Source organism: Anarrhichthys ocellatus, unplaced genomic scaffold, assembly GCF_004355925.1.
Source record: "Anarrhichthys ocellatus isolate YVR2014 unplaced genomic scaffold, GSC_Weel_1.0 scaffold9, whole genome shotgun sequence".
Taxonomy (NCBI): Eukaryota; Metazoa; Chordata; class Actinopteri; order Perciformes; family Anarhichadidae; genus Anarrhichthys; species Anarrhichthys ocellatus.
The window spans coordinates 5,438,931-5,464,419 of NW_022280039.1; the positions used below are offsets into that span (position 1 = coordinate 5,438,931).

At 44.3% G+C, this 25,489-nt stretch overlaps 1 protein-coding gene across 5 annotated transcripts; it reads left to right on the plus strand.

Annotated features, from left to right (window-relative positions):
• Nucleotides 1-187: 187 nt before the first annotated feature.
• ep400 (E1A binding protein p400) lies at nucleotides 188-25,489 on the plus strand. 5 transcript variants are annotated; one of them, XM_031849239.1, is made up of 53 exons: nucleotides 188-355; nucleotides 1,861-3,215; nucleotides 3,331-3,438; nucleotides 3,529-3,613; nucleotides 3,868-3,984; nucleotides 5,676-6,070; nucleotides 6,170-6,460; nucleotides 6,681-6,866; nucleotides 6,996-7,136; nucleotides 7,222-7,300; nucleotides 7,436-7,473; nucleotides 7,560-7,617; nucleotides 7,720-7,803; nucleotides 8,435-8,539; nucleotides 8,647-8,837; nucleotides 8,927-9,104; nucleotides 9,193-9,329; nucleotides 9,444-9,613; nucleotides 9,773-9,947; nucleotides 10,061-10,197; nucleotides 10,749-10,935; nucleotides 11,035-11,204; nucleotides 11,316-11,503; nucleotides 14,290-14,466; nucleotides 15,131-15,283; nucleotides 15,513-15,583; nucleotides 15,713-16,002; nucleotides 16,240-16,442; nucleotides 16,897-17,066; nucleotides 17,264-17,460; nucleotides 17,596-17,707; nucleotides 17,893-18,183; nucleotides 18,277-18,351; nucleotides 18,536-18,670; nucleotides 18,760-18,804; nucleotides 19,040-19,193; nucleotides 19,402-19,637; nucleotides 19,768-19,941; nucleotides 20,031-20,078; nucleotides 20,171-20,307; nucleotides 20,461-20,517; nucleotides 20,606-20,684; nucleotides 20,807-20,977; nucleotides 21,085-21,130; nucleotides 21,212-21,318; nucleotides 21,522-21,723; nucleotides 21,820-21,959; nucleotides 22,153-22,380; nucleotides 22,571-22,733; nucleotides 22,954-23,090; nucleotides 23,175-23,336; nucleotides 23,438-23,515; nucleotides 23,786-25,489. In XM_031849239.1, the coding sequence occupies exons 2-53, from the start codon at nucleotides 1,896-1,898 to the stop codon at nucleotides 24,098-24,100; spliced, it is 9,093 nt and encodes a 3,030-aa protein (XP_031705099.1). In that variant the 5' UTR covers nucleotides 188-355; nucleotides 1,861-1,895; the 3' UTR covers nucleotides 24,101-25,489. The 5 variants fall into 5 exon arrangements, with proteins under 5 accessions (XP_031705099.1, XP_031705101.1, XP_031705102.1 ...); XM_031849241.1 differs by having other exon boundaries at nucleotides 19,405-19,637; XM_031849242.1 differs by having other exon boundaries at nucleotides 14,290-14,457.

The window sequence follows — 25,489 nt, forward strand, 5'->3', positions numbered from 1 at the left end:
TTTGCATGCTAAATCAGTAACGTTATACCTTAGTTTTCCATAATATCTGTTGCATGTATACATTACTCCAAATTGTTTATTTAATAGCTGCATTAATCAGTTTCAAAGGTATAAACACAACAAAATGTATTTTCGTTTCACGGGTTTGCCACTTCCTGGAGACAGAACTACATCCGGGTCACTCAAAAGGTTGTCGCCGCCGCCATGTTGGTGAATGAAATTAGCTCCAAAACATTGAATAGCCGCTAGCAATATCGATATTTTATTTTCTCGCGGAATAACATTTGTTACAGCATGTGACTCATTGTAAATATGACTTAAGATTTATGAAACCACCGCAGAAGTCCCATTCCCTGTAAGTAATAACGTTGAGGTGATAAAATGTATGTATTCATTGGAAGCTGGCCTGCTAGCAATAACAAGATAACATCGTTAGCATTGGCTAACACGCCTCCCGTAGCAAGGGTCATTGTAATTGCTGAAATGACACAGACAGCATTATTGCAGATGTAACAGTTTACTATACGTAATCCAATTTGAGTATATTAATCACACAGCCCCTAGTCCATACCTAATTGTTTTTAAAATTGAGTGGTTTTATGTGTTATTGTCATGCTACTAACTAGCTAACGTTATGCCCCCTGAGCGAAACGTCGTAACAAATAATGAAAATGTAAGCCAGTAACGTTACCTAGAAACTAAGGCTATATGTTGGTCACTTTAGTTGTGAATATAACCTTATTGTGGTGTATAAACGATTAACGTTAGTCTAGAACAATCTCTGTAACGTGCATTTAGCTAGCGCTACTGTAATAGGCCAATAGTAACAGATCACCAACATCAGTATATCACCTTTGTTTGCTGTCCAGGTTGTCTTTGGCTGATTAATCACAACAGTAAACAAGATCTACCATCACTTCCATTACAGGACAATATATCTATATCTAGATATATTGTCTGGCACACACGTACAGGTGCACATTACGCTAGATATATAGTGTAAAGATGGTTGTAGCTATGTTATACGTTAAAGATGTAATTTAAAAATAACATGAACTGCTTGCCAGGTGTATGATCCGCTCTTTAAGGTAACAGTACTTTGTTATTAAAGCATTCCATAGCTGTACACAATAATAATCACATTTTAATATGTGTGAAGATGTGCCAGCTGTCAGGTGTGTAGCTGTCAAGTGTACTGACCACCACCTGCCCTCTGTTTCTACATTACATTCATCTAAATGCATGTGGACTCTACATGTGTGTATGTATTTATGATGACCTACAGTTTAATGCTAGAAGTGGGTGATGTGGAAAAAATCCAAGATGTATCCAATTTGATATCAAGATATTGATATATATCATGATCTAGTTCATTGTTTGTTGAATAATTTGAGAAATGGTGTATAAAATACAAATAAGTACAGGAATAGTTCTAGAATAATTCAGTAAATTGTATACCTGCCAAATTAAGAAACACAATAATGTAAAATCAAATAGAAATACAATATTGCCACAAAACACAACTGCTCATTACGCTGCAACACTGCTGACAATTACCTATTTATTTACCGATTTTAAAGGTAATTGCAAAGGTATAAACGTTATGGCATAATCTGACACATGAAAAATGCATATCATCTTTATATGCTATTTAAAGAGAACCCTATTTATATTACAATTCATTAAGATGTTTGAAATCTGAGCCCAACATGTTTATTATAGTTCTGTAACAATGTGTCCTTAATTCATGCCACACTTGGGTGACTTACCAAACAAAGCCTGCTGACCACCGCTTCTTTGGGTCACATTCAATAGTTAAAATCACTTATTGTTGTGCTTTGCTGTGTTCCCTTTCCACAGATTATTGTGTTTAGACATAGTAACAGTGTCACGCAATGCAACATGGAAGTGGATCACAGAATATGCAACGACAGCTTCAGAGATCCAAGTCTGCCACTGGGGCTGATGCAGAGGAGCAGCAGCAGCAACCCACCATGGCAGTCACACAGCAAGCTACAGTTAACCACCCTCAATCTCCTGTGACCACGTTTTCCTCTGCTGCCAGCCCTTCTGCCCCCCAGTCACCCAATTATCAGATAATCATGAGTCGTAGCCCAGTCACTGGCCAGAACATGAACATCACATTACAAAATGTGGGACAGATGGTGACTGGTAACCAGCAGATCACCCTAACTCCACTTCCAATCCAGAACCCAGCATCCCCTGGATTCCAGCATACTACACCTCAGTGGAGGTTTGAGCATGCGCCATCCTCCTACATCCAGGTCACCTCACCTGTGCCCCAGCCCATGCAGCCCCTAAGTCCCACCCAGCACAGCCCGGTCCCTCTGCAAGGTGTGACAAGGCCAGGAGCACCTGCAACAGCGTTGGGTGTGTGTGGACAGAGTCCAACACGATTTGTTGACGCTGGTATGATAGTGCGGCAAATCAGCTTAAGCAGTCCGTCGGGAAGTGGCCACTTTGTTTACCAGGAAGGGACGGGACTGGCCCAGATTGCCCCAGCCACACCTGGCCAGATCCAGCTGTCCTCTCCAGGAGTACCAGGCTCTGTGAGGGAACGCCGACTCTCTCAGCCCCACTCACAAACCGGAGGCACCATCCACCACCTCGGACCTCAAAGTCCTGTGGCTACCAGTGCTGCTCTCCCTATTTTGGGCAGTCCTGGTCACATCACCACTTCCAACCTACCTCCACAGATCAGCAGTATCATTCAAGGGCAGCTGGCACGCCCTATGATATTTGAGAAGACGCAGCAGGGTGTGGTTGCTGGAGTAGGAACCACAACCACAACATCATTCAGTTTGCCCTCCTCCATTACATCTAGCACATCCCTCACCAGTCAGCACCAAGGGATGCCCAACAATCCTCTTGCAACCAACAGCATGGCTGTGGCCACTGTGAGGAAACATGTTCCCAAGAGGTTAGAGGAAATTGCTCCTTCTACTCCAGAGATTGCCCAGCTGAGAAAACTGTGCATGGAACACCACAGCAAGAAGAGGGAGAGCCTGAAAGAAGTGTTCAAAGAATACCTGATTGAGCTTTTCTTTCTGCAGCACCTCCAAGGGAACATGATGGACTATGTCGCTTTTAAGAAGAAGCCCTGTGTTCCCTTGTATACTTACTTGAGACAGAATGACTTGGACCTTGAAGATGAAGAGGAAGAAGAAGAACAGTCGGAGGTCATTAATGATGAGGTATAACATCGGCTGGTTCTTTTTGTAAGATCAAGAAGGAATTCTATAACTAGAAAACTGTATGTTCGTTTCATCCAATGAATACATGTCACTCTTTAAATCTGTGTCTTTTCAGGTTAAGGTTGTTACTGGTAAGGATGGCCAAGCAGTGACACCAGTTGCCATAGCAACACAGCTTCCTCCCAATGTGTCTGCAGCGTTCTCTGTCCAGACACAGTTTCAGGTGATGGAGGCGACACTTTGTTTGAGCACTTAGAAACAATGAATAGTTTTATCTTTATGGCTAATCCTGTGAGAGGTTGTTTTTTTGCAGGGACACCAGGGGACGGCTGGTGGCACCATGACGAACCCCGGAGACATGGACGCCTTTAAGAGGCAACAGGCTATGGTGCAAGCAGGTAGGGCAAGGATCGTAGACCCCTGTCTCTCTTATGTTGCTTTGTTTCCTCCCTGTTTGCTTTATTTTCTGTTTGTTTTCTTTTCTCCCTCTTAATTGCTTCTGCTTTTAGACATTTGGCACCCTCTACTAGCGCTGTGTGTTGAAGTCTTAACCCGAGGAAGGAGAGGTGACCTGTAAGGTCTTCCGATGGTCATTGCTCTGTGCCGAGTGCTTTTTTTGCGTTATGAGGGTATTGTGTGTTTTAAATCCCAGATCAGGCTAAGAGGTCCTGGATTGACGTTGGTCGCCATGGGCTGATTTTCCAGCATCCTGGTGTAGCTCTAGGATCACCTGGCGTTCCACTCCAGCAGCTTATGCCAACTGCGCAAGGTAGGAGTGCCACTACCAGGTCGTTCTGTGTTCTGTTCGATGCCGCTGGACGTATCCCCTTCCTCAAAACTAAGGAGAATTAAGAAAGTGAATCACAACATTCCTCTTCTACAAACAAACTTCAAGCAGCTTCAACAAACAGATCTTCATCCATCTGCTGGATTTTCCCAGCAGTCCTCAGGAAGTTCAGGCTTAGCTGTACCAACACCATCTCTCTCTCTCTCTATCAGGATAAATGGGGAAGAAGACAATTGAAGTCTGAAGAAGAGTAGCCACTCAATGGGAAGATGCCATGTCTTATGATTTCCCCTTTTTTTTGTTTTACCTATTGATCACCCGTCGTTATTCATCTCTTCTTTTCTGAAGTTTGTTCCCGTTAGTCATCTTTATTTGGACAGACCTTCCCGTGCCGATGGATTTTCATCTTTTTTGGAGGTGGATCACAGTGAGAATAACTTCACTTTCCAATGGGCTTCGCTTGTTTTCCCATTTTTATGAATCCACGTGTCATGCTTCCTTTTGGTTTCCCATTGTCATTCTTTCACAAGTCGTTTACTCTCCGACTGTCCGTCCTCGCATCATCAACAGGGATTCCAACAATCATCGATCTTAAACTCATACGTCACATCTTCAAGAGTGTCTTTATTCACCTCATGTTCACGTTTCGTTGATTTCCTTCCATGTTATTTCATGGCATTTTGTTCTGACTTGGCTTCTTTGCTTCAGTCTAAGTAGGAGGGGAATCATGTCGCGGAGTTGCGTTCACGGCGCAGGTATTTGCGATTGTGGTGGTGGGTGTGTCAGGGCCAGGTGTTGATGGCGTCTAGGCAAGGTGGTGTGACGTGCAGGGAGGTAAGGCAGGTGCCGCTTTAGTGTGCACAGCTCCGCTCAGGCCCGCTGTCTGCAAGACCCCATGTTCGTCCTTTTGCTCGCCTCTGTGCTTTGTCGCTATGTGAGGCATCCAGATGCTTTGGTTACCGCTAGAATGACATTGCTTCATGCATGCCAAACATATGGTGTTTCTGTGAGTGTCTGCTTTGTATTTTTATTTCTGCTTTCTTCTCCCTGTCTCTTTATTACCAGAAGTTCTTTTTTTTTTTTAATTTTCCTTTGTAACATTTCTATTCTTCCTCTCTTAAAAACCTCTCTTATTGCATGTACAAGTTTTGATGTTTTTAACCATATTCTCTCAACATTTGAAATGCAATATTTTGGTTTTGCATTTATCAAATTAGTATTTTATTTGAGAGACATGTAGATTGTCACATTGATTTCATTTCTTCTGTAATCATTTTTGCCGTATGACTTTCATTAGTTTCCGCTCTGATCATCAGGAAGTAGTACACTACTGTTGATTCATACAGTACTCTAGTGATCTAGTTCAAGGTTCTGAGGAGCTCCAGTAGCTGAAGCTCAAACTGTCATTTCAAATTTAAAAGTACTCTTTCATTATCTACTCGTAGCTTTAAAAAATGTAACTTGTATAAATGGGTCTCTCAAATGTAGTTTAAGTGAAAACTACAATTTAATGGCATTTAAAACCGTTTTTATTCAAGCAACAGCCCAAAAAGACACACAAAGCACTTCACTTACCTAAGATGACATGGTTGTCTACTTGATTTTTACTGTCTTTGTGTTGCTTTCTGTACCACCCCCTTGTTTGTCCTATAATTTGGTTACTATGTGTACAGGCGGGATGCCGCCTTCTCCTCAAGCGGTCCAGATTCCAGGACAGAAGCAGAACCAGCAAGTATACGACCACTCCAAGGGACCCCCGGTGCAGAATGCAGCCAGCCTGCACACCCCTCCTCCCCAGCTGCCCGCTCGGCTGCCCCAAGGTGGCCTTCCTATGACGGGCCTGTCCATGACACTCTCTCAGCAGGCCCAGTTAGTGGAGAACACAGCTCAGCCTGGTGGTCAGCTCCAGGCGCAAGTGAAGGTGCAGACAGGTGGGCCTGTTATGGCCGCAATAAACCCCCACACACAGCTCCAGGCCCAACTGCAGCAGCAGATGCAGCCAGGTCTTCATCTCCAGTTGCAGCCCCAACAGCAACAATCCCAGGCCTTACTGCAGTCAGGACAAGCGGTGAGTCGACCCGAAACCATGCAAATACAGTTTCTATGACTAACTGGTGATACTGCAACTTGACCTAATAAGAACTTTGTTTTCCTCTCTTCACTATAGACGGTGGCACTTGCTCGCCCTGGTACTGAATCAAACCAGCCGGTTCAGAGGATTATGACCAACTCGATATCCATGTCTCCTGCTCCACTCTCTGTTACCAATTCTGTTCCAACCCCCCATACTGCAAGTCCGCTCCGCCCTCTCGGCTCTAACATCAACCCAAGCACCCAGTCCAAACTGACGGGAACCAACGGTATATCTGCGGTCAAAATTGGTGGCTTTGGTCAAAGTGCGGCCATGCAGTCCTCCCAGGAGGGTTCTCAAGATAAACAAGTGGAGCAGGCCAAACTGGTGAGTCCCTAAAGCACACTTAGTTTGCAAACAGATAGATGCTGTTTCTTCAAAGGTCTTGAAGACACTTATGTGTCGTGTGTTGTATTGTGTTCTGCTTTAGTGCATTGTGTTGTATTTGAGTCTGCTCATTGAGGTTTTTAATTTGGGAGCTAACTGAAAAAAAGGATGAATATTCTTGATTTTTATTCTGATGTCAAACGCTGTTTCTATTTCCCAGGAGAGTCAAGTGCATCAGCGCATCTCTGAGCTAAGGAAGGAGGGCCAGTGGTCAGCCAGTAGGCTCCCAAAGCTTGTGGAGGCCTCACGTCCAAAGTCCCACTGGGACTATCTCCTGGAGGAGATGCAGTGGATGGCAGCTGACTTTGCCCAGGAGAGGAGATGGAAAGAGGCTGCCGCTAAGAAGGTATGGCAGAGATTAAATACTTCACAGTGAGAAATGTGAAGTTACACATCAGCACAACAAAAGGAGGAGTCGCTGCAGAAACTGATGTTTTTGTTGAAAGCCGAACTGTCTCGTGTGTCTCCACTACAGCTTGTTCGCACATGTGCCCGTTACCATCAAGAGCAGAAGAAAAGTGAAGAGAGGTTAAAGAAGGAAAGGGAAATTCATCTTCGTCACATTGCCAGCACAATCGCCCGTGAGGTGGAATTCTTCTGGTCAAACATTGAGCAGGTATGTTTATTTATTTCATTTTCCTAATGATTTACAAATCATAACAGTATTTTTTTCAGTTGTAATTAGATGTTTTTCTTGTCAGGTTGTGGAAATTAAACTCCAGTTTGAAATCTATGAGAAGAGGCTCAAAGCTCTCAGCTTACAAAAAGCCTCAGCCAAAGGTACGTCACACTGAGCAGCTACCAGAAATACAACAAACATATTTGTATTATATCATAAGCTTCTGTGCCAGTTTATCTCACTTGTAATTACTTTTTTATTTTATTTGTAATGCATTTAAATGACTTGTGTTTCAGTACCTGGTCAGTCAGCAGGAGTGAAAGCTGATAAGGAGGTAGGTGCTGCACTGACAATACAAATGCACACTTTCAATCCCTATTTATATTTTTTGATACATGTTTTTTCTTCTTTTTTTTCTAGGATGTCGTGACTTCAGCTAAAAAAAGGAAATCAAGTTCGTCCTTGGTTGATGAACACGGTATGAAAATAATAACATGGATGTTCAAGAGCGTGTCCTGTTGCCGTTACTCTGCATAGTTATGTGCAACTGATCATTATACGTCGGTTCCTTTCCTCACAGATATAGAGAGCACCATAGAGGAGCAGGAGGCCATGGAGGGGGAAGCAGACCACAAAGCAGAGTTGGTTGACCTGGCCAAAGATGGTACATGTTTACTAAACTTCTCTGTCTATGCATATGTGGAGAGCCAGGTTTATGGTTTATTTACGAACACCAATTTCTGCATAACATACAATATATTCAGGTTATCAGTAAACTAGGCTTTGGTGGTATTATAATCTTTTTATAACATGACATTACACTGGGGTACACAGCATAAACTCACACTGTACGGCTGGGAGTGGTCACCTTATCTTAACGTAATATAACCTATCAGTTATTAGGGTTTAAATTATTTTATGATGTAAATCAATCTTCATTTGAATGATCCAATATCGATCCAGCTTTTAATAAATGCCTTTTTCCGTGGATGCACAAAGCTGTAAAGTAAAAAGGGAATTCTGTTTAGTTTATATTATTTTTAATAATTATGTTAACAACCCTGCTATACGCTACTGTTGCCCATAATGGTGAGTTAAACACACGTTTGGTATTTATATTGTGAAAATATTCCTGTGTAATAAATCTTTTTTTGTATCTCAGCAAATTACAAAGTAATTAAAATGATGACACCATACTTTCTCTTGTTGCTTAGTTAAATACACCATTCAAGTACCAGAATATCTGTGAACATGTCTGTCTTGCTGGCTCAAATGCTTTTGTGTTTGGCTTTTAGCTGAGATGCCTCTTGATGCTTTGAAGAAGCAGTATGCTGGCGCCTACGTTGACGGCTTTGAGTGGCCTCAGCCTAGTGATGAGGATGACATGGAAGAGACTGAAGGTGCCTTTTGGAATTAAAAAAATGAAATTGTCCTGTTCACCCTCACGACTGTTTTATTGGTTTAGCAGTTGTGAATTATTATTGTAAGATATTCTTTATTTTTTCAGAAGTGGAGTGTCCGACAGGCAGCCCAGCGGAGGCGGTGTTGATTGACTCCCTGCTTAGTGTGGACCAGTACCGTGGTGCTGATAAAGCCTCGTCCTCCGACTCTGATAAGAAGCCCGCTAAAGACATAGCTGAAGTAGCCGCCGCCACAGAGCTCATCCTGCCTAAGGGCAGCTTCAGGACCACTTCCTCTGTAAGACGCACACACACGCACACATTAAAGAAAAACGATGCCTTTTATCACTTAAAAAATAAATCTTTTATAATCTTTTATTTCATTAGACCCGCAGCCCAGCTCCTTTTCTACTGCATGGGTCGCTGCGAGAGTACCAACAGATTGGTGTTGACTGGCTGGTAAACCTTCACAAGAAACACCTCAACGGCATCCTCGCTGATGAGACCGGCCTCGGCAAGACCGTACAGACGGTGGCTTACATGGCGCAGTTAGCTGGCCAAGAGGGTAGGCCTCTGTGCAATGCTATACACAATCATTGTCCTCATTTATTAAGAGTGAATTTAATTAAGATGGAGTCTGTTTTTGTCCACAGGCATCTGGGGACCCCACCTTATTGTAGTGAGGACCTGCAAGTTGCTAAATTGGGAGGTGGAGTTCAAGCGCTGGTGTCCTGGCCTGAAGATCCTCTTGTACCTCGGCAACAGAAGGGAGCGCAGATCTAAGAGAATGGTAGTTTGGCTGTGCTTAAACAACACAAATCGGCAACATTACTCAATATAGAAGGCCTTTCTTTTCAATACGCAGCTGTAAATGTGGTAACAAAATCATCATTGGTCTCTACAGTGGTGGGGGGAAGCCAACAGCTTCCATGTATGTGTGACGTCCTACAAGCTGCTGATGAAAGACCAGATCCATTTTGTGAGGAGAAGGTGGAGGCACCTGGTCCTGGACGAGGTGCAGCTCATCAAACACATGACTGAGAAACACTGGGAAACAATCTTTGCTCTCAGAAGGTGAGCACAGGGATAAGCATGATATCAATTACAGTTTCTCTAGAATCAGGATTGTTTTCTTGAGGATCACAGCACAGAGTTTTTGTGCATATGTGCAGGCGGTTTTGTTTTCCATATATTTTTGTCTTTTTAAGTAAAACATTTCTGTGCATCTTTCAGTGAGCAGAGGATTCTCCTCATCAACACTCCTCTACAGAATACTCTGAAGGAGTTGTGGACCATGATCCACTTCCTTTTGCCGGGAATCACCAGGTCCTACTCTGACTTCCCTGTTAAGGCCGGCACCGACCAGAACCAGGACTACTGCCACAAACTGGTCATTCGCCTGCACAGGGTGGGTATAGCGCCGATCAAACTGTGCCACATTAAAATAGAAATGTGACTGATTTGGCTTCACCTCCGATCCTTGCACATTACATAACTGAATCTTCTTTTCCCTACCTGTAGATGATCCAGCCTTTCATCCTGAGGCGCTCCAAAAGGGACGTGGAGAAACAACTGCCCAAGAAGTACGAGCATATTCTGAAGTGCCGTCTCTCGACCAGACAGAAAAGCCTTTACGAAGATATCCTCACTCAACCAGGGTGAGACATTTGCTCCACATGGATAGTTATAGTGTGATGTCAAAGTAAGCTTTTTTTCTGGCACTGAGAATAATACTCGATAAGCTCACCATGAATGAATTGGGCACTATACAGGAACTGGAGTTAAAACGGGTCATAAATCTCTCTCTAATATTTGTTTTGTGTTGCTGGGAAAACAACTCCGTCAAACAACTGTATTTATTCAGCTTTCTTGCCAAAAACGTCAAAGTTTTTTGCTTCATGCACCGCAGAGCAAATTTACAAATGAATCACGGGATGGCAGTTTAATCTTAACTACAACATGTTTTATGGCCAAAGAACTTTCATCACATTATTTGTTTTCAAATCAATTTCTTTTCTGTAATAGAGAAAAAATTGAAATGTTTTGAATTATGCAGATCTTGCAACTAGTACCAAAAAATGTTCAAGATTAGCTTCAGCGCCTTAGTTTTTACTGGGAAGGAGCTCTATTATACATTTTTAAAGTGTCAATATGTACATGTCTTTCTCTGGTTTTGAACTGTTCATAATCATGTCTTCTGCTCCCTTAGAGCTCAGGAGGCGCTGAAGACGGGTCATTTTGTCAGTGTGCTTCAGGTCTTGATGCAGCTACAGCGAGTGTGTAACCACCCCGAGCTGGTGGCCCCCAGGGAGACCAGCAGCTCCTACTTCTGCTCCGCTCTGCAATACAACGTCCCGTCACTGGTGCTGGGAGCTCTTCAGAATGACTCAAGCAAGGTATACACTTGTTCGTATCATTGCTAATGTGCAGAAACACATTCATAATCAATCTGCACTGATCCGCCTCCGCTGTTGTCTTTTATCTCATTCTCCTAGATTGCAAACATGTCCATATTTGATTTGATCAATAACGAGAACAGACTGACTCGGTATCAGACTGAAGAGGCGCTACCCAAACTAAAGATCACTCAGCAGCTCATAGAGGAGATCCACTCTGGTCCAGAACCACCAGCACGACCCAAGCCATGTCCGATAAAACCCTTGAGGTCAGCAATAAAACCTCCAAGCACCTTGACATGGTTGATGTTGGAGATCCATGGACATTTTGAAAATGTAAACCTGATATTGTAATACTGATAATCTTTTTTTCTTCGTAGATTGTTCCAGCCGGTGCAGTATGGAACGAAGCCAGAAGGTCTCCAGGCTGCCATCACAAGTGCAGCCGGCCAGCGTCCTCCAACGAGCTCTCCCGTTACTAGCACCTCTGTTTCCACCACCAACCAGTCGGCCCAGGCCCGGGGCAAGTCCCCCGTCACCACTGCAACGACTGCAGCCCCCTCTCACAGTAAGAACGCGTCGGCAGTAATACTCAGTCAAGGACAGAAAATGTTGTTTTCAGTGGGGGAAGGATTCCAGTTGGTGTCCATCAAAAAGACAAACCTAACCTTTCACTAATGTTCTAGTCTGAACCTTGTGTTACATACTGAGTTATAACACAGTGTGCATATATGCTGCATGAAAGTGTCACTGTTAGGGAAAATGTTTAAAATGAATTCAAGCTGTGCCCGTAATGTAATGTGCCCGTAATGGGAAACATGTTTTAGATGCATCGGGAATCTCTCTTGAAAGATTATGACTCGATGCCTAAAACTCAATAATGAAGATGAATGGATAATCGTTTTAAAAACGCATCGTAACCCTCTGAATCGGAATCGAATCGTGAGTTGCCTAGAAGTTTTAGGTGCACTTGACTTCCACTGAATTCATCCACACACTGATTTACTAGAGATACACAATTACTGTCACACCAACTTTTGTCATTGTCAGGTAATAGATGTTCATCAATCAGATAGTTAGCAGTGATTATTTTGTCCATTTATAATCAATAACATCTCTAATCCTGCTTGCTGTTTTGGCCCACTACTGCTGAGTGATTTTGTATGGATGAAAGTGTTTGATCGCATCGAATGATTTGACTAAATATTGGGTTACCCTTAACATGTAGTCCCATACCCCCATTGCCTTGTATTTCACAGCAGTTGGAACAGCCACTCAGAGAGCCCAGACTACCCCTCCTGTCAGCAGCAGCAGCAGCAACACTGCCTCTGGGAGCAGTGGCATTGGGCAACATGTGTTGGGGGCTGCCCCTGTGGCCTTGGGCCAGGCCTTAGCTAGCACAGTCGTGGGATCTGTAGCTCCCACCAGCCAGCCTGCATTAGCACAGGTCCCCAGGCCAGCTCTCGCCCCCAGCCATGCCATCCAGCCCAGCTTACTGTCCCAGAGGCTGGTTCTTACATCTCAGGCCCAGGCACGGTTGCCTAGTAAGTGGCCTCCCCTCCCTCTCAGTGTTTCCCTCCACCTCTGGCACAACACAGTATGGGCTGCTCTACTCTGAGGCCTTTACTTGAGGCACTGCTGATATGTGTTCAGTTTTCACTCCTCCCAGAGAAATGGCTTTGTACATAGACTCAAACTTACAGTGGTAGCAGCACTGGTGATGCAGCAATTTTGGTCATGGCAGCGATGCTACGTAGCAATAGTTCCACAACTGATAGTGATTTAAAAAAAAAAATATATCCCCTTAAGATTAGATCTGTAGCCATATCAGCAGCATCTCTACAGCCTCAGCATTCTCCAATTTCTTTCTCGATACCTGCATGTACACTATCAACAACCCACTTGTGTTATACCACACATCACTATACTATTTTACTTAATTATGATGCCCCCCCCCCCCTCCCCCTTTTAATATTTATTTCTCCCAGTTTACTAATATTCTTTTGTCTCTTGCATCAGCACAGCCACCGGAAAAAAATCCCAAAGCTTTGGTTGTTTTAGTTTGTTTCTTTGCTAATGTTATGATTTCACCGTGATGCAAAGCATGTGAAGAAACCCCACAGATGACCAACACTTTCCCCTCAAATGTGAACAGAGAATCCTTTTCAGTAACATCACACAGTCTTTAAAGAGATATATATAAAGCTTATTGGTTTTTGTTGTTTCAAAAATTCCAACTTTTGTGTGTTGGAACTGAAGTTGCTGAACCCCTTTGAATGTAAACACTTTTACATATCATTTGTGAGCATATATTATTGTCCCTGTAGTTACACAGCACAATGTGTTGACGTCACTATTAATGATTAGTGCACACAAATAGCCAAATACATGCTCCCTAATAGCGGCTGGGCTCTGTACATTTCATTGATTTACATTGTCATTAATGCCTTCACACACTGCAATTTATATCCTCAGTAAACATTTTTAAATGTTCTATCTTTGGTTACTCTTTGATGGCTTTGTTGTTACTTAACATTGCCATGGTACTGAGAAGTACAGTGCTAGTCGGAGGTTTGTAAACAGCCCTCATAGTTGGCAACGGGTCTGAAATCAAGTGTTTTCCTCGCCTGTCTGACTGAACATTTCTAATGGCCACTCCAAACACTGAGTCAGTGGTACGGGACCGTAGAAATGTGAAATATATCATCATGTTCAATATTTCTGATGAGGAAAACCTATCTGCCATGGATCATGATCTGCCATGGAGGCAGTTGATCTTACATTTGAAATTGGCTGGGAAATCAATCATACTATTTCTAAACTTTCTTAATGAATTCTCAATTTCTCATTTACGCCTCTTACACCTCGCATATATGTTCTAATGTAACGGCCTCTCAGCATTGCTTCATTAGAAAAGGCTAAAAAGAGTTAAAAGCAGTGTTTGAATATGTAATATTAAATGAAAAAGAAAAATATAAACACAATGATTGATGAATAGGGGGTGTTATTGTTATTATGGTTATTATTGTTTGACAGCAATCCTTAAGTATACTTCCTTGAAAGTGCATCAGTGCTTTGTGTATGTTTCAGGTTCTCTGTTTCACTGAGGACTGCCCTTACAGACATTTTCTTTCCCCTTCAGGGTTTGTAAATGTGGGAGCTGCTATAGTTCTGTTGTGGAGGGCGGCTGTGCTCGTTCCTCTGATTAATCCACCCTGGTTTTTGCATGTCTTGTCTCTTCTTCACCCTGAAACTAACTGATGCAGAGTATATGGTTTTGTAACTATTACAGACATTTCAGCCTGGATTTTTTAATGCCGTCTTTGATAAAGTGTCTGTTCTTCCGTCCCATTGAAGGTGGAGATGTGGTGAAGATCGCCCAGCTGGCCAACATAGCAGGCAGTCAGAATCGTATCTCCCAGCCAGAGACTCCCGTCACTCTGCAGTTTCAGGGTAACAAGTTCACTTTGTCCCCCAGCCAGCTCCGCCAGCTCACCACCGGACAGCCCTTGCAGCTCCAAGGTACACTCGGTAATGTACATCCCATTGTCACACTTTTATCTCAAAATAATTCTCTCCTTTGTATCCACTAATTGTACTTGTCTGCAAGTCCTCAAGGCATTGGAAGCACTTAAGATGGGTACCACATAATGTCAAATTCCCTGGTTTGATTCTGTTGGGGGACCTTTTGTTTCTTGTCATCTGCCTCTCTCCTCATGTGTCCCGTCTTTCTTTTATCAGCGGTCAATAAGGACTAAATGCAAAAACAATTCTCTGGGCAGATAATATGGCCGACATCTTCTCATTAATAATTCAACATTTGGTCGGGCCAGTTGGTCGGCCGTGGGCGGTGATCGTCTGAAAGTCCACTGCACTTAATCCAATCCCCACGCTTCCTTTTCAGATGTTGATGAATGTATTCTGTCTTAGGCCATTAGTGATAAACAGGAAAAAATAAATAAAATAAAGACAAAAATGTAGCAAATGCATGGGAGCTACCGGCCTCAGCACGTACATGCGCCGCTGTTGCCATACTTCCTTGAAAGTACTATTGTTTCTGCCTCAGCATGACTGTTGTTTTTGTTTTTCACATTTATTTGAATGGCCCAGTGAGTCTTAACTGCCACTCTAGCCAGTGTTAGGTTTTGAGAAGGCCCCTCTTATATTTGTTGCTTAATGTGTGTCATGGATTTAGGCAACATCCTGCAGATTGTGTCGGCTCCAGGGCAGCAGATCATCAGACCACAGGGATCCATGGTCATGCAAACAATGCCGCCAGCTGTCCCGGCCTCCAACGCCTCAGCTACACCTGGCCCACCTCATCCTGCCCTGTCAACGGCCCAGCAAGGTGACTCATTCACAGTAAACATGTTGCATCTTTATCTCCGATTAATCAAGTCTGTCTCGGTCACTTGTTTAGTCACGTCATCTCGCACCAATATTTTATTATAATGCTGAAAGTTAATAGATTTCCCTGTAGAATAGGTTGAACACTGGCATTCACAAAAGCACTGCTTCTGTAGATTGATAGAATTGATTATTTTTCTTATTATTGACGTTGTGTGTTTCTTTTTAAGCATTGGGTGTAACAACAAATGCCACATCAGCCCCCACCAAGCTCACAACTGCAACTCATGCTGGTTCTCAGGTCAGTTCATCTCTTTCAAGCAAGTGTTTATATTCCCCGGTTTGACTTGTTTTATAATCTAAAGACAAACATTTTGAGTAAAAATGACTAATTGTGGTTGTTCGTACCGTCTCTCGCTGTAATCTTCAGGAGTCTTCAGAAGAAAAGACTCAGCAGCTGAAGGAGCGCTTGTGCCGCCTGTTTGAAGCGAACGAGCGACGCTGTAGCCGCAGAGTGTTGTACGGGTCAGACCTGCTGCAGGCTTGCACTTTGAGCACAGAGCCCGGTCACTCGGCCCTGACCGCTGGAGGCTGGAGGTGGGTGGGCAGAGAGAGCTGCCTCCGGGCCCAGAGAACCTGCGTGGCTACCACCTCTATACTGCAGTCCTCTCTGCTCTCTGTGGAGGACCGTCTGGAGGCCGCCAACAGCCTGATCAAGAGGTACTTCAGCCTCGTGTTGAAGTCTTGTTTCGTCTGTATGTGTAGCTTACTAGCCCTGCATTTGTTGGGTAAAACAAATATGTTTTATTGCAATGTTAAAAATAATCACAATCTGTACCACCATCTTGTTCATGAAATTAACAATTTACCTCAGAGGGTTTTATCAAAATGCAATTCCAAATGTTTTATTTCTTAATCCAAATGATGACTATCTGATGGACTGTTGTCATGTTATAGGTTGGTATGCGTGGTGCCTCCAGCTGAAGCCACACCTCCTCGCCTGTATGCATCAAATCCCCCGGTTCCCTACAGCCTGGAGCAGAAATCCCTTCACCATCGTCTACAGGAGGCCTCTGCTCCCCACAGTGCTGAAATCCACCACTTGGTATCCAGGCCACTCCTTCGTTTTTCTGACCTGCAGCTAATGCAGATGGACTCAGGTTAGCCTCGCACCTTTTTCTATAATTTCTTACAAGCAGCAAGCTCAGGCTGCAAAAATGACTTAATGACATGTATGAATAACCGCAATATAACTAGTAACATATATTTATGTGAATGACTCGTCTTATCCCAAGTTTTCCTTAGTATACCTTTTGTCAAACAGAAGAATAGGCTCTCCATACATAACCATCTCTTGTACACACTTGACACAATATTTGAATATAATTAAATAGAAACAGTGAAGTGAATTAGCCTTTTCTTTCATGCTCCGATCTAGTATTTTCAGTCATGTAGATATTGTATAAACTGCTGGGATTACAGACTAAATGCACCTGCTAATTTGCACACATAATGCTCTTTATAGGTATAGTAACAATATAACTGAAATAATTCTCTCTGTGGTTTTTCAGTTGCAAAGAGTTCTAACTTTTAATATTTCTTTCTTTCCCAAAGGTAAACTGGAAGCTCTTGCCATTCTGCTCCAGAAGCTGCGATCAGACAGCCGCCGTGTCCTCATTTTCACTCAGATGGTGAAGATGCTCGACATCCTGGAGGCCTTCCTAGATTTCAGACAGCTCACTTATGTGCGGGTCGATGAAAGCTTCTCTCCTGACGAGAGACAGGTAAAATCACCACCACTAACATTGGTTCTGACAAGCCATACATACAACAAGCTTCTTAGTTGAAATGAAGTCAGCGTTGACCAGGTATAACAGTTGACCAGTAGTGGGCAAGCTTGTGCCATGAAGGGCGAGAGCGTATGACGGTTCTATGTCTTTTACCAGTCTGTTTACCTGGTTGGTGTGTTTTGTCCCTGCAGGAGAATATAAAGAAGTTCAACAGGAACAGGAAGGTGTTCTGCAGCATCCTGACCAACCGCTGCTGCTCTGCAGTTGGGACTTTGTTTGATGCAGACACCATCATCTTCTACGACACGGACCTCAATCCCAGCATGGATGCCCGCACCCAGGAGTGGTGTGACAAAATAGGACGTTCCAAGGATATACACATATACAGGTCATATTATCAACACAGTGACATCTGTGTTAGGTCTTCGTTATTGTTATGATCCGGAACAAAACTCGAAACGTAACTTACCCACTTTGATATTGAAGGACTTCAATGCCACTCTGGTTACTTTTTGTTTCCCAGGTTGGAGAGTGGGAACTCCATCGAAGAGAAGCTGCTGAAGAACGGCACCAAGGACCTGATCAGAGAGGTGGCTGCCCAGGGTACTGACTACACCCTGGCTTTCCTCACACAAGTAAGAGGAACTCACTGTGGTCTTCAGAAACTCTGCACAGTTCTTTCATTTTGAATTTCTTAAAGCTACATTTATTCAAACTGAAAGTGTGAATCAGTAAGCTGTCATTTTCTGCAAGACCCATAACTATACTTTCATTCAACTGGGGACATATAGAAATTGACCTGATCTGTTTGTGTTCTCAGCGGACTATACAGGATCTGTTTGAGGTGGAGGCTGGCTCGGGAGAGAAGGTGGAGGAGTTTGTGGTTCTTCACCAGGAGCCATCGGCCTCCGAGGCCATCTCTCCCAGAGTGGCTAGGCCCTACATCCAGGCTCTCCACAGCATAAACCTCGACGCCCCGCCCGAGGAGGAAGAGCAGCCGCAGGAGGAGGAGTTAGCAGGCAAGGGCTCAACAGAGGACAACCAAGAGCTCGAGAACCAAGCTAAAGAAGAGCCTGCTCAGAAAGAGGAGCTGAACGCAATCATGGAACAGGTACGAGTCACGCAAGACATGTATCATAAAACAATTGGGTTTTTTTGCTGTTTGTCTTGCTGAGTTTATATTTGCTTACCTTCTCTTAAACAGCTCACACCGATTGAAAGGTATGCCCTGCATTACCTGGAGTACCTCCACATCAGTGACGATGAAACTGCTCTCAAGGTAACTTTCACTGAATATTATTATACAGATTTGAGGTATATATTTACAGATGTATTGAGGTATAGATGTGAAAATCAGTCCATCAACCCACTGATCATCTCTGATTTCTGCTCCGCTGTGTTGGTGATTCAGTGTACTATTTGTCCGTTGATGAATTGGACCGATCCATGTTTATATTCCTCAGGAGCGGTTGGAGTGCTCTAAGAGAGGCTGGGAGCTGCAGCAGCTGCAGAAGCTGAAGGAGGAGGAGGAGGAGCGGCACATTACGGAGGGAGACGAAGATCTCTTCACCTACACCAGAGAGGATGCCTACAACATGGTGGGTGTTCACTGCTAATCAAACATGAGGTGGTGTGCGGATTGTGCTGCGCTGTTGTTGACGTTAACCTCTTCTCTGCATTTCAACAGGAGTATGTATTCGATGCAGAGGACGGACATACAGAAATCATGCCAGTAAGACACCCAAGTTATGTAATTGGAAAACATATCAGATATGCCTAATATTTTAAATGATGTCTAAAATGGTTAATTTTTTAAATGGCATCAATATCTATGGATTTGATCATATGTGTACATTTTTACACAAATCCTTGTATTATCTGAATTTGGATCTTCACTCTTTTTTAATGTATTTGTACTGAGACACACGATGATGTGCTATGTTCTGACCTGTTATATTGTGACACAGCTTTGGACTCCACCGACCCCACCGCAGGATGACAATGACATTTACATTGACTCTGTGATGATGCTGATGTATGACACCACACCCATGCCAGAGTCCAATCTGCCTCCCGTCTACGTCCGTAAGGAGCACAAAAGACTCAAGATGGACCCCTCGGGTAAAACAAGATTAGTCATTAAGGCCTTCGTTATCTCCTTTGTACAACAATATGTCAGTCATCTAGTTGTGCTATAAACAGTGGTTTCTTCTGTCAGTCAAGGAATTTTTGAAGTGAATGTGTATTTTAGGGAAAATAGTTTTTTGAGACTTTTTAAGAATAGATGCATACAGTTTTATTCTGTCCTTACTCGACTGTGTTTGTCCAGCAGCAGCCAGAAAGAAGAAGAAGGGTCACGGGGAGACCGTCATTCCTCCACGCTCCTTGTTCGAAAAGGCCAGCATGCTGAAGGTTCGCAGAGAGGGAAAGGACCAAAAGAAGAACTTTTCCCTCAAGCAGCAGGCGCCCTTTGCCAAGCCCCTTCCCTCGCTGGTTAAACCTGCCATGGAGGCCAGCCAGGACAACCCCGAGTGGCTCATCAGTGAGGACTGGGCTCTGCTTCAGGTACTGGCTTCACTCATCGTTTACATGATGACGTTTCTCACAACCATGATGGAAATAGATCAATCTTGAAATTGACATTTATATTATATGTACATTCAATGACCAAATACCCTCGCTGCGTGTCTCGCAGGCTGTAAAGCAGCTGCTGGAGTTGCCTCTGAACCTGACAATCGTCTCTCCTGCACACACTCCGAACTGGGATCTGGTGAGCGATGTGGTGAACTCCTGCAGCCGCATCTACCGCTCGCCCAAACAGTGTCGCAACCGTTACGAGAATGTCATCATTCCCAGAGAAGAGGGCAAGGTAACGGAGAGTGAGCAGTGAATGCCGTGTCACCCTACTTTTTTTTTTACTTGTTTCTTTAAACCATGTCGCTAACCCTTTTTTTTCAGTTGGTGTATGAGGCAAACCCCAAGAAGAAAACCAAGAGCATATACAAGGTACCCTATCCTGGCCTTGTATTTGATGAATCCTTCTCTGCTCTTGAATTCACGGCCTAACTCGTCTCCTGTGTGTCTGTGTACATGTCCAGTCTAAGAACAGCCGTCCTCTCAGGACCTGTCAGATCTACACACAGGATGACAACGCCACTCACATCCAGCTCTACAACAGCCGCTTTGAACTCATGAAGATTATTGCCAGCAAGAGGAGCCCACCAATCAAACCACTGTAAGTTCTGATGCTGTTCTGTTTACAATGAATGCGTAAGTTTCCTCAAGCTGCTAATACTAAAGCAGGAGCTATCAAACACTGGGGAAAAAAGCCAAAGTTCAGATGGGATATTTCATTTTGAATTGTTAATTTAATTTGTGCTACTTTCAGACTCGGCATGAATGCATTCCAGAAGAATCCCAAACATGCCTCGGTTTTAGCAGAAAGGTGTGTTTAACGTCACCATTTTTGTACACGTTGACATCCAAATCTCAATTAGAAGAACAAAGCATGACATTGTTTTTCTTTTCTTCAGTGGGATAAGCTATGACAAGCCCCTGCCTCCCATCCAGGTGGCATCTCAACGTGCTGAAAGGATTGCCAAGGAGAAAAAGGTGATTGTCGACAATTAGGAGCGCCTGCATTGTGTTTCCTCGCTGTCGGATCCAAGTCGTGCTTTTTTTCCGTCTTTACTGACGTGTTTGTGTTTGATTGTGTACACTGTGTGTGTTTCCAGGCCCTTGCGGAGCAGCAGAAGGCTCAGCAGTTGGCCCAGCAGCAGCAGGCTGGAGCTCCCCTGGCCCCGGTGGCCCCCGGCCTGGCGCAGACTCCTGCTGCTGGCCAGGCTCAGGTTCCTCAGGCCGCCACAGTGGCCGGAGCCGCTGTGGTGCCTAACGCGGCTGTTCTGGTGAGAATCCAAACATCCAAAACTAATATTCTTCTACATATCGTGAGCTCCAAAACACACGGCTTCACCCAGTGAAAGCTAATACACTTACTGTTTGTGTTTTTCAGGCTGGAGCCATAAAAAATACCGCTGTGGGCACAACCCTGCAGGCTGGTACGCTGACACACACATGGTTCACATTACAGAGCTGTTGGCGTTGGAATAGTTAATTCATTTCTCTTTTGTTTGTCCCAGCGACTGTAGGGGGGAATGTGATCGTGAACACAGTAGCTGGAGTTCCTCCAAGTCCCTTCCAGGCCAACAAACGCCTGGCATCTCCCGTCATACCAGGCACTCTGTCTGTGAGTCATGTTCATTTATCACTGCTGTTTTAGCTTAGCTCGGCCTCCTACTGACTTACTGGAATCCATGACGCAAATAGCTGTTGGATTGTCATGAAGCAGAATGCACACCCACTGCGTCCTGTAAACAGAATGATCACTCCAAGTGTAAAAGCCTTTTGCTCATTGTGTTGCTGTTTGTGTTGTTGTTGTTGTTGATCCAGCCTGCTGGTGCAGCTGGAGCCCAGGTGGTCCACGCACAACAGAGGGCCGTCACGGCTGCCGCTGGCCCTGCCGAGGTGGTCGCCATTGCTACGGGTCAGGGTGTTCGAGCCGTGACCCAAGTGACGGCGTCCGCAGTAGTTTCTACCACTCTGAGCCCGGTGCAGTCGCAGACTCGCCCACTGGTCACTCAGGTCTCAGCAGGTACTGAACTGAACACGCGCTGTTCCTCGAACAAGACATCCCTCGAGTACCCATTACTGTTTGACAGATCTGACTTATAGGCTGTCCTCCATCCAGCTACAGGTATGCAGTTGCCACAAGGAAAGACTCTCACCCCGGCCCACCTGCAGATGCTCCGACAGCAACAGCTGCAGCAGCACCAACAGCAGCAACAGCAGGCTGCGTCCCCACAGATCAAAGCTGTAGGCAAACCACAGGTACACCCCCAGCGTATTAACACAATGGCTTTACAAAAGGCAGCGGGTCACTTTGAGAAATGTGAATCTCTGTCTTCCTCTGTTGAATAAATCAAACATATTAGCAGCTGTGACTGTACTTTCGTAGAATGATCGCACTTCAGATTTACCCGGTAAACACTACAATGAAACACTGTAATCTGTGTGTGTACAGGAGTTGTTGAAGATGCACAAGCATAAGTTGCAGCTGCAGCAGCAGCAGCAGGTAGCTGCAGCCGTGGCAGCAGCCCAGGGCCAACAGGCTGCAGGGGCCCAGCAGGCCGCCCAGGTGCAGCCTGCACAGGCGGCCCAAGCCAACCCCCAGCTAGCGGCTGTGGCAGCACCCAGACCTGGAGCCGTGCTGACCGGCACCACTGTCGCCAACCTGCAGGTGGCCCGACTGGTGAGATTGTTGAAAGGATCATTTGATTTGACATAAATACAGAATTTGTAGTAATTGAGAAAGCTTGCACTTTAGGTCTCCACCATATGAAGTGTTCGTCTAACACTCTACCTACAGATAGGATTATATCACAGACCACGTGAAAGAACACAAACAATGATTCTAAAACTGGTTGTGGTTCCTTTCACAGACTCGAGTGCCAACTCAGGGCCAGGCGGGGCAGACGGCCCAGGTGACCCTCACCAAGCCTCCTGTGGTCTCTGTGCCTGCTGTGGTCTCATCAGCCAGCGTCACTACTCTGCCGGTCACAGTAGCAGGCATTAATGTGGCTGTTGGTCAGCCCCAGAAAACAGGTGAGTCTTATTAAATCTCTTTGACAGTGGACATTGTTTCTAGACCCTGACTTGCTCCTCGCGTCAATGTGGGCTTTCATTTTTTAATTATGTTTTGCTGTTATTATAATAATATGCCTGTTCTTGCTCAACCTTTTTGTGACATCCATGCTGCTGTTGTCATTATCACAAATGTCTATATCCTACAGTCCCAATATGTTATTCTTCTCCTCTCCGTCAGGTGGGCCTGTGCTGACTCAGCCGTTCCCACAGATGCAGGTCCAGCAGCTGCTTCAGATGAAGAAGCAGCAGGCGGTGGCAGCAGCCCAGCAGAAAGCAGGGCAGCCGCAGCAAGGACAGGCCACTGTGCAGCAGAAGGTAAACACACAAGTATATTAGTTCAATATAAATAATAATCTATTAGGAAGATGAGGTAAACTGTAATTCTGTTATTTCCCTTAGATTGGCACCCAGCAGGTTACAGTGCAGGCGGCGCAGGCAGCCCAGCAGCAGCAGAAGGTGACCTATGCTACCACCACACAGCTCCAACCTGGAATCAAGACCCAGTTCTTTACGACGTCCATCTCCCAGACTCAGAAACCCACTGGAGCCCAACAAATCCAGGTACATTATCAGTGGCAGTCGCTACCGCAAAATCAATATTTGCCGATAAACAGTGGCTTTGTGTGTTGATATGAGATTTTGTTGTTGACTTCTCTTATCAGGTGGCCAAGCTCCCACAAATAGTGCAGCAGCAAACCACCGTGGCCAATATTCCACAGATTGTGTCTTCTTCCCAGCAGGTAAAGTGTATTTTTGTGCCGATCATTGGTCCTGAAGGTAACCTCTGTCTTGATGATCATTTTTGTCCCGAAACTGTATCGTGAGAATATTTGTTTAAATCATCATTTTAACTTTGTCAAATGTCACATGCTTTTATGTCTTTATAGTTTGATCTAAAAGCTTAAACTCTGTCAGCTCTTTGTAAAAGCACCGTGATACTTTTCAATGCAGTGGAATGGATCACATCAAACCCCTGTAACAGATGTTTTGTTCGTGTGGTTTCTCTTCAGATCCAGGGCCAGACGGTGACTCTGACCCAGGCAGCCACATCTGCTCCTTCTCAGATGCAGATAATCTCTGCCGGGACGGCGACGGCCCAGGTGGTCCAGCAGAAGATCCTCCAGCAGCAGGTGGTGACTGCAGCCACTTCACCCAAGATCCAGACGCCTCCTCCCCACAGCCCCGCCCAGCAGCCCGCTGCACCCTCTTCTGCGGAGTCCCCGGCTCAGCAGGCCGCTCAGACCCAACAGCCCACCAAGGGTCAAGCTCGCCAGGGCGGCATCAGGGCCAAAACTCCCGCCAAGCCCAGCGGGGGAAGCAGCTAGGAAGAAGCACACTAACGAAACTGCAATTACCAAATGTTTTCCTGCAGTACAGATGTGACGGTACTGAAGTTATGCTGAGGCATTCTTATAGATCCCACAGCAGCTAACCCAGAGACAGACTTTGCATCACATTGTTAATCGCATCAAACCGTTACCTCACCCCAAACATCTCCACTCCCAAACCTCTGACTGATTAACGCTGCGTTCAACATAATTATTACAGGGCTCACATCTAAACTATTCTGGCAGATCAACCGCAGCACTGTCGCCCATAATTCCTGTGGGATCCATAATGTTGCCGTACTGAGTAAACATTGTTACATCTATTCTTTCTTCATGAAATGTGGAAATTTCTTGACATTACCACAACTTTCCCCTTGGCTACTGCCCAAAACATCAAACGACAGACACAGCAGTCATGCCTTCAAATGATGATTATATTATAACTCGAGATATCTGAGGCTTCTGGGTAATTCTGCATTGGGAAATGAGCTGTCCAATAGAATAAATGTGTTCATAAATAGTCCCTTTTATGTCTAATTCCCTTGTTGTCTATAGATACTGAATGGAGAGTAATGCACGTTCCTTTAGTCATTTGTTTTTTTATTGCAGCAAATACACTGTAAACATGTACTTCAGTATTTTGTGTTTTCTCATAAATTGTCTTTTTTTATTGATGTCAAGGAAAAAAAAATGTAAATATCAATGAAAAACATTTGTACTTGTAAAGTAGTCGTGTTTTCATTGGGTTTTTTCAGCCTAATTGTAATAAAGTGTTTTGTTTTTATACACAAATTCATCTTTTTTCCTTTTGTTTTTTTTCATTAAATCCGTTGTAACTACTTGGAAATCTTGTGAGTTCTTATAATGCATTTCCTGGTTTGTTATAACATCTGCAGCCATCCTGTAGCTTCAACAGTTTGCTGGGACTTTATTTGTTGTTCTACCAAAATCCAGAGGTTGTAATCTTTAATGAGGGATTTTGTATTAATAGAAATTCTTTTTTCTTTTAGTCATTAATTAAAAAAAGGTCCTGGAGGCCGGCAGGATCTGGACCAGTAGCGTTCAGCTGGAAAAAAAAAAAGAAGCCTGACCAAACAGAAATTGTCACAGTCAAAGGCTGCTGTAAGGTAAACGTAGTGATTTGGCATGCAGTTGCCTTTACACAGACTGAGGTAGGCAATAGTGACTTAAGCCTTCTCAGCAGTGTCTGCTTGGCCTGGCTGGATGCTGACTCCTGCAGATATGTTAGTTGAGAAAGTCAGACACAAGGGGCGAAGGAGCTGAGGATTAACCCAGCCACCTGGGTTAATCCCCAGGTCCCCAAAAAAATCCCCCAAAAAATGAGAACACATCTAAAAACCAACATACTAAAAAATACGTACTTGC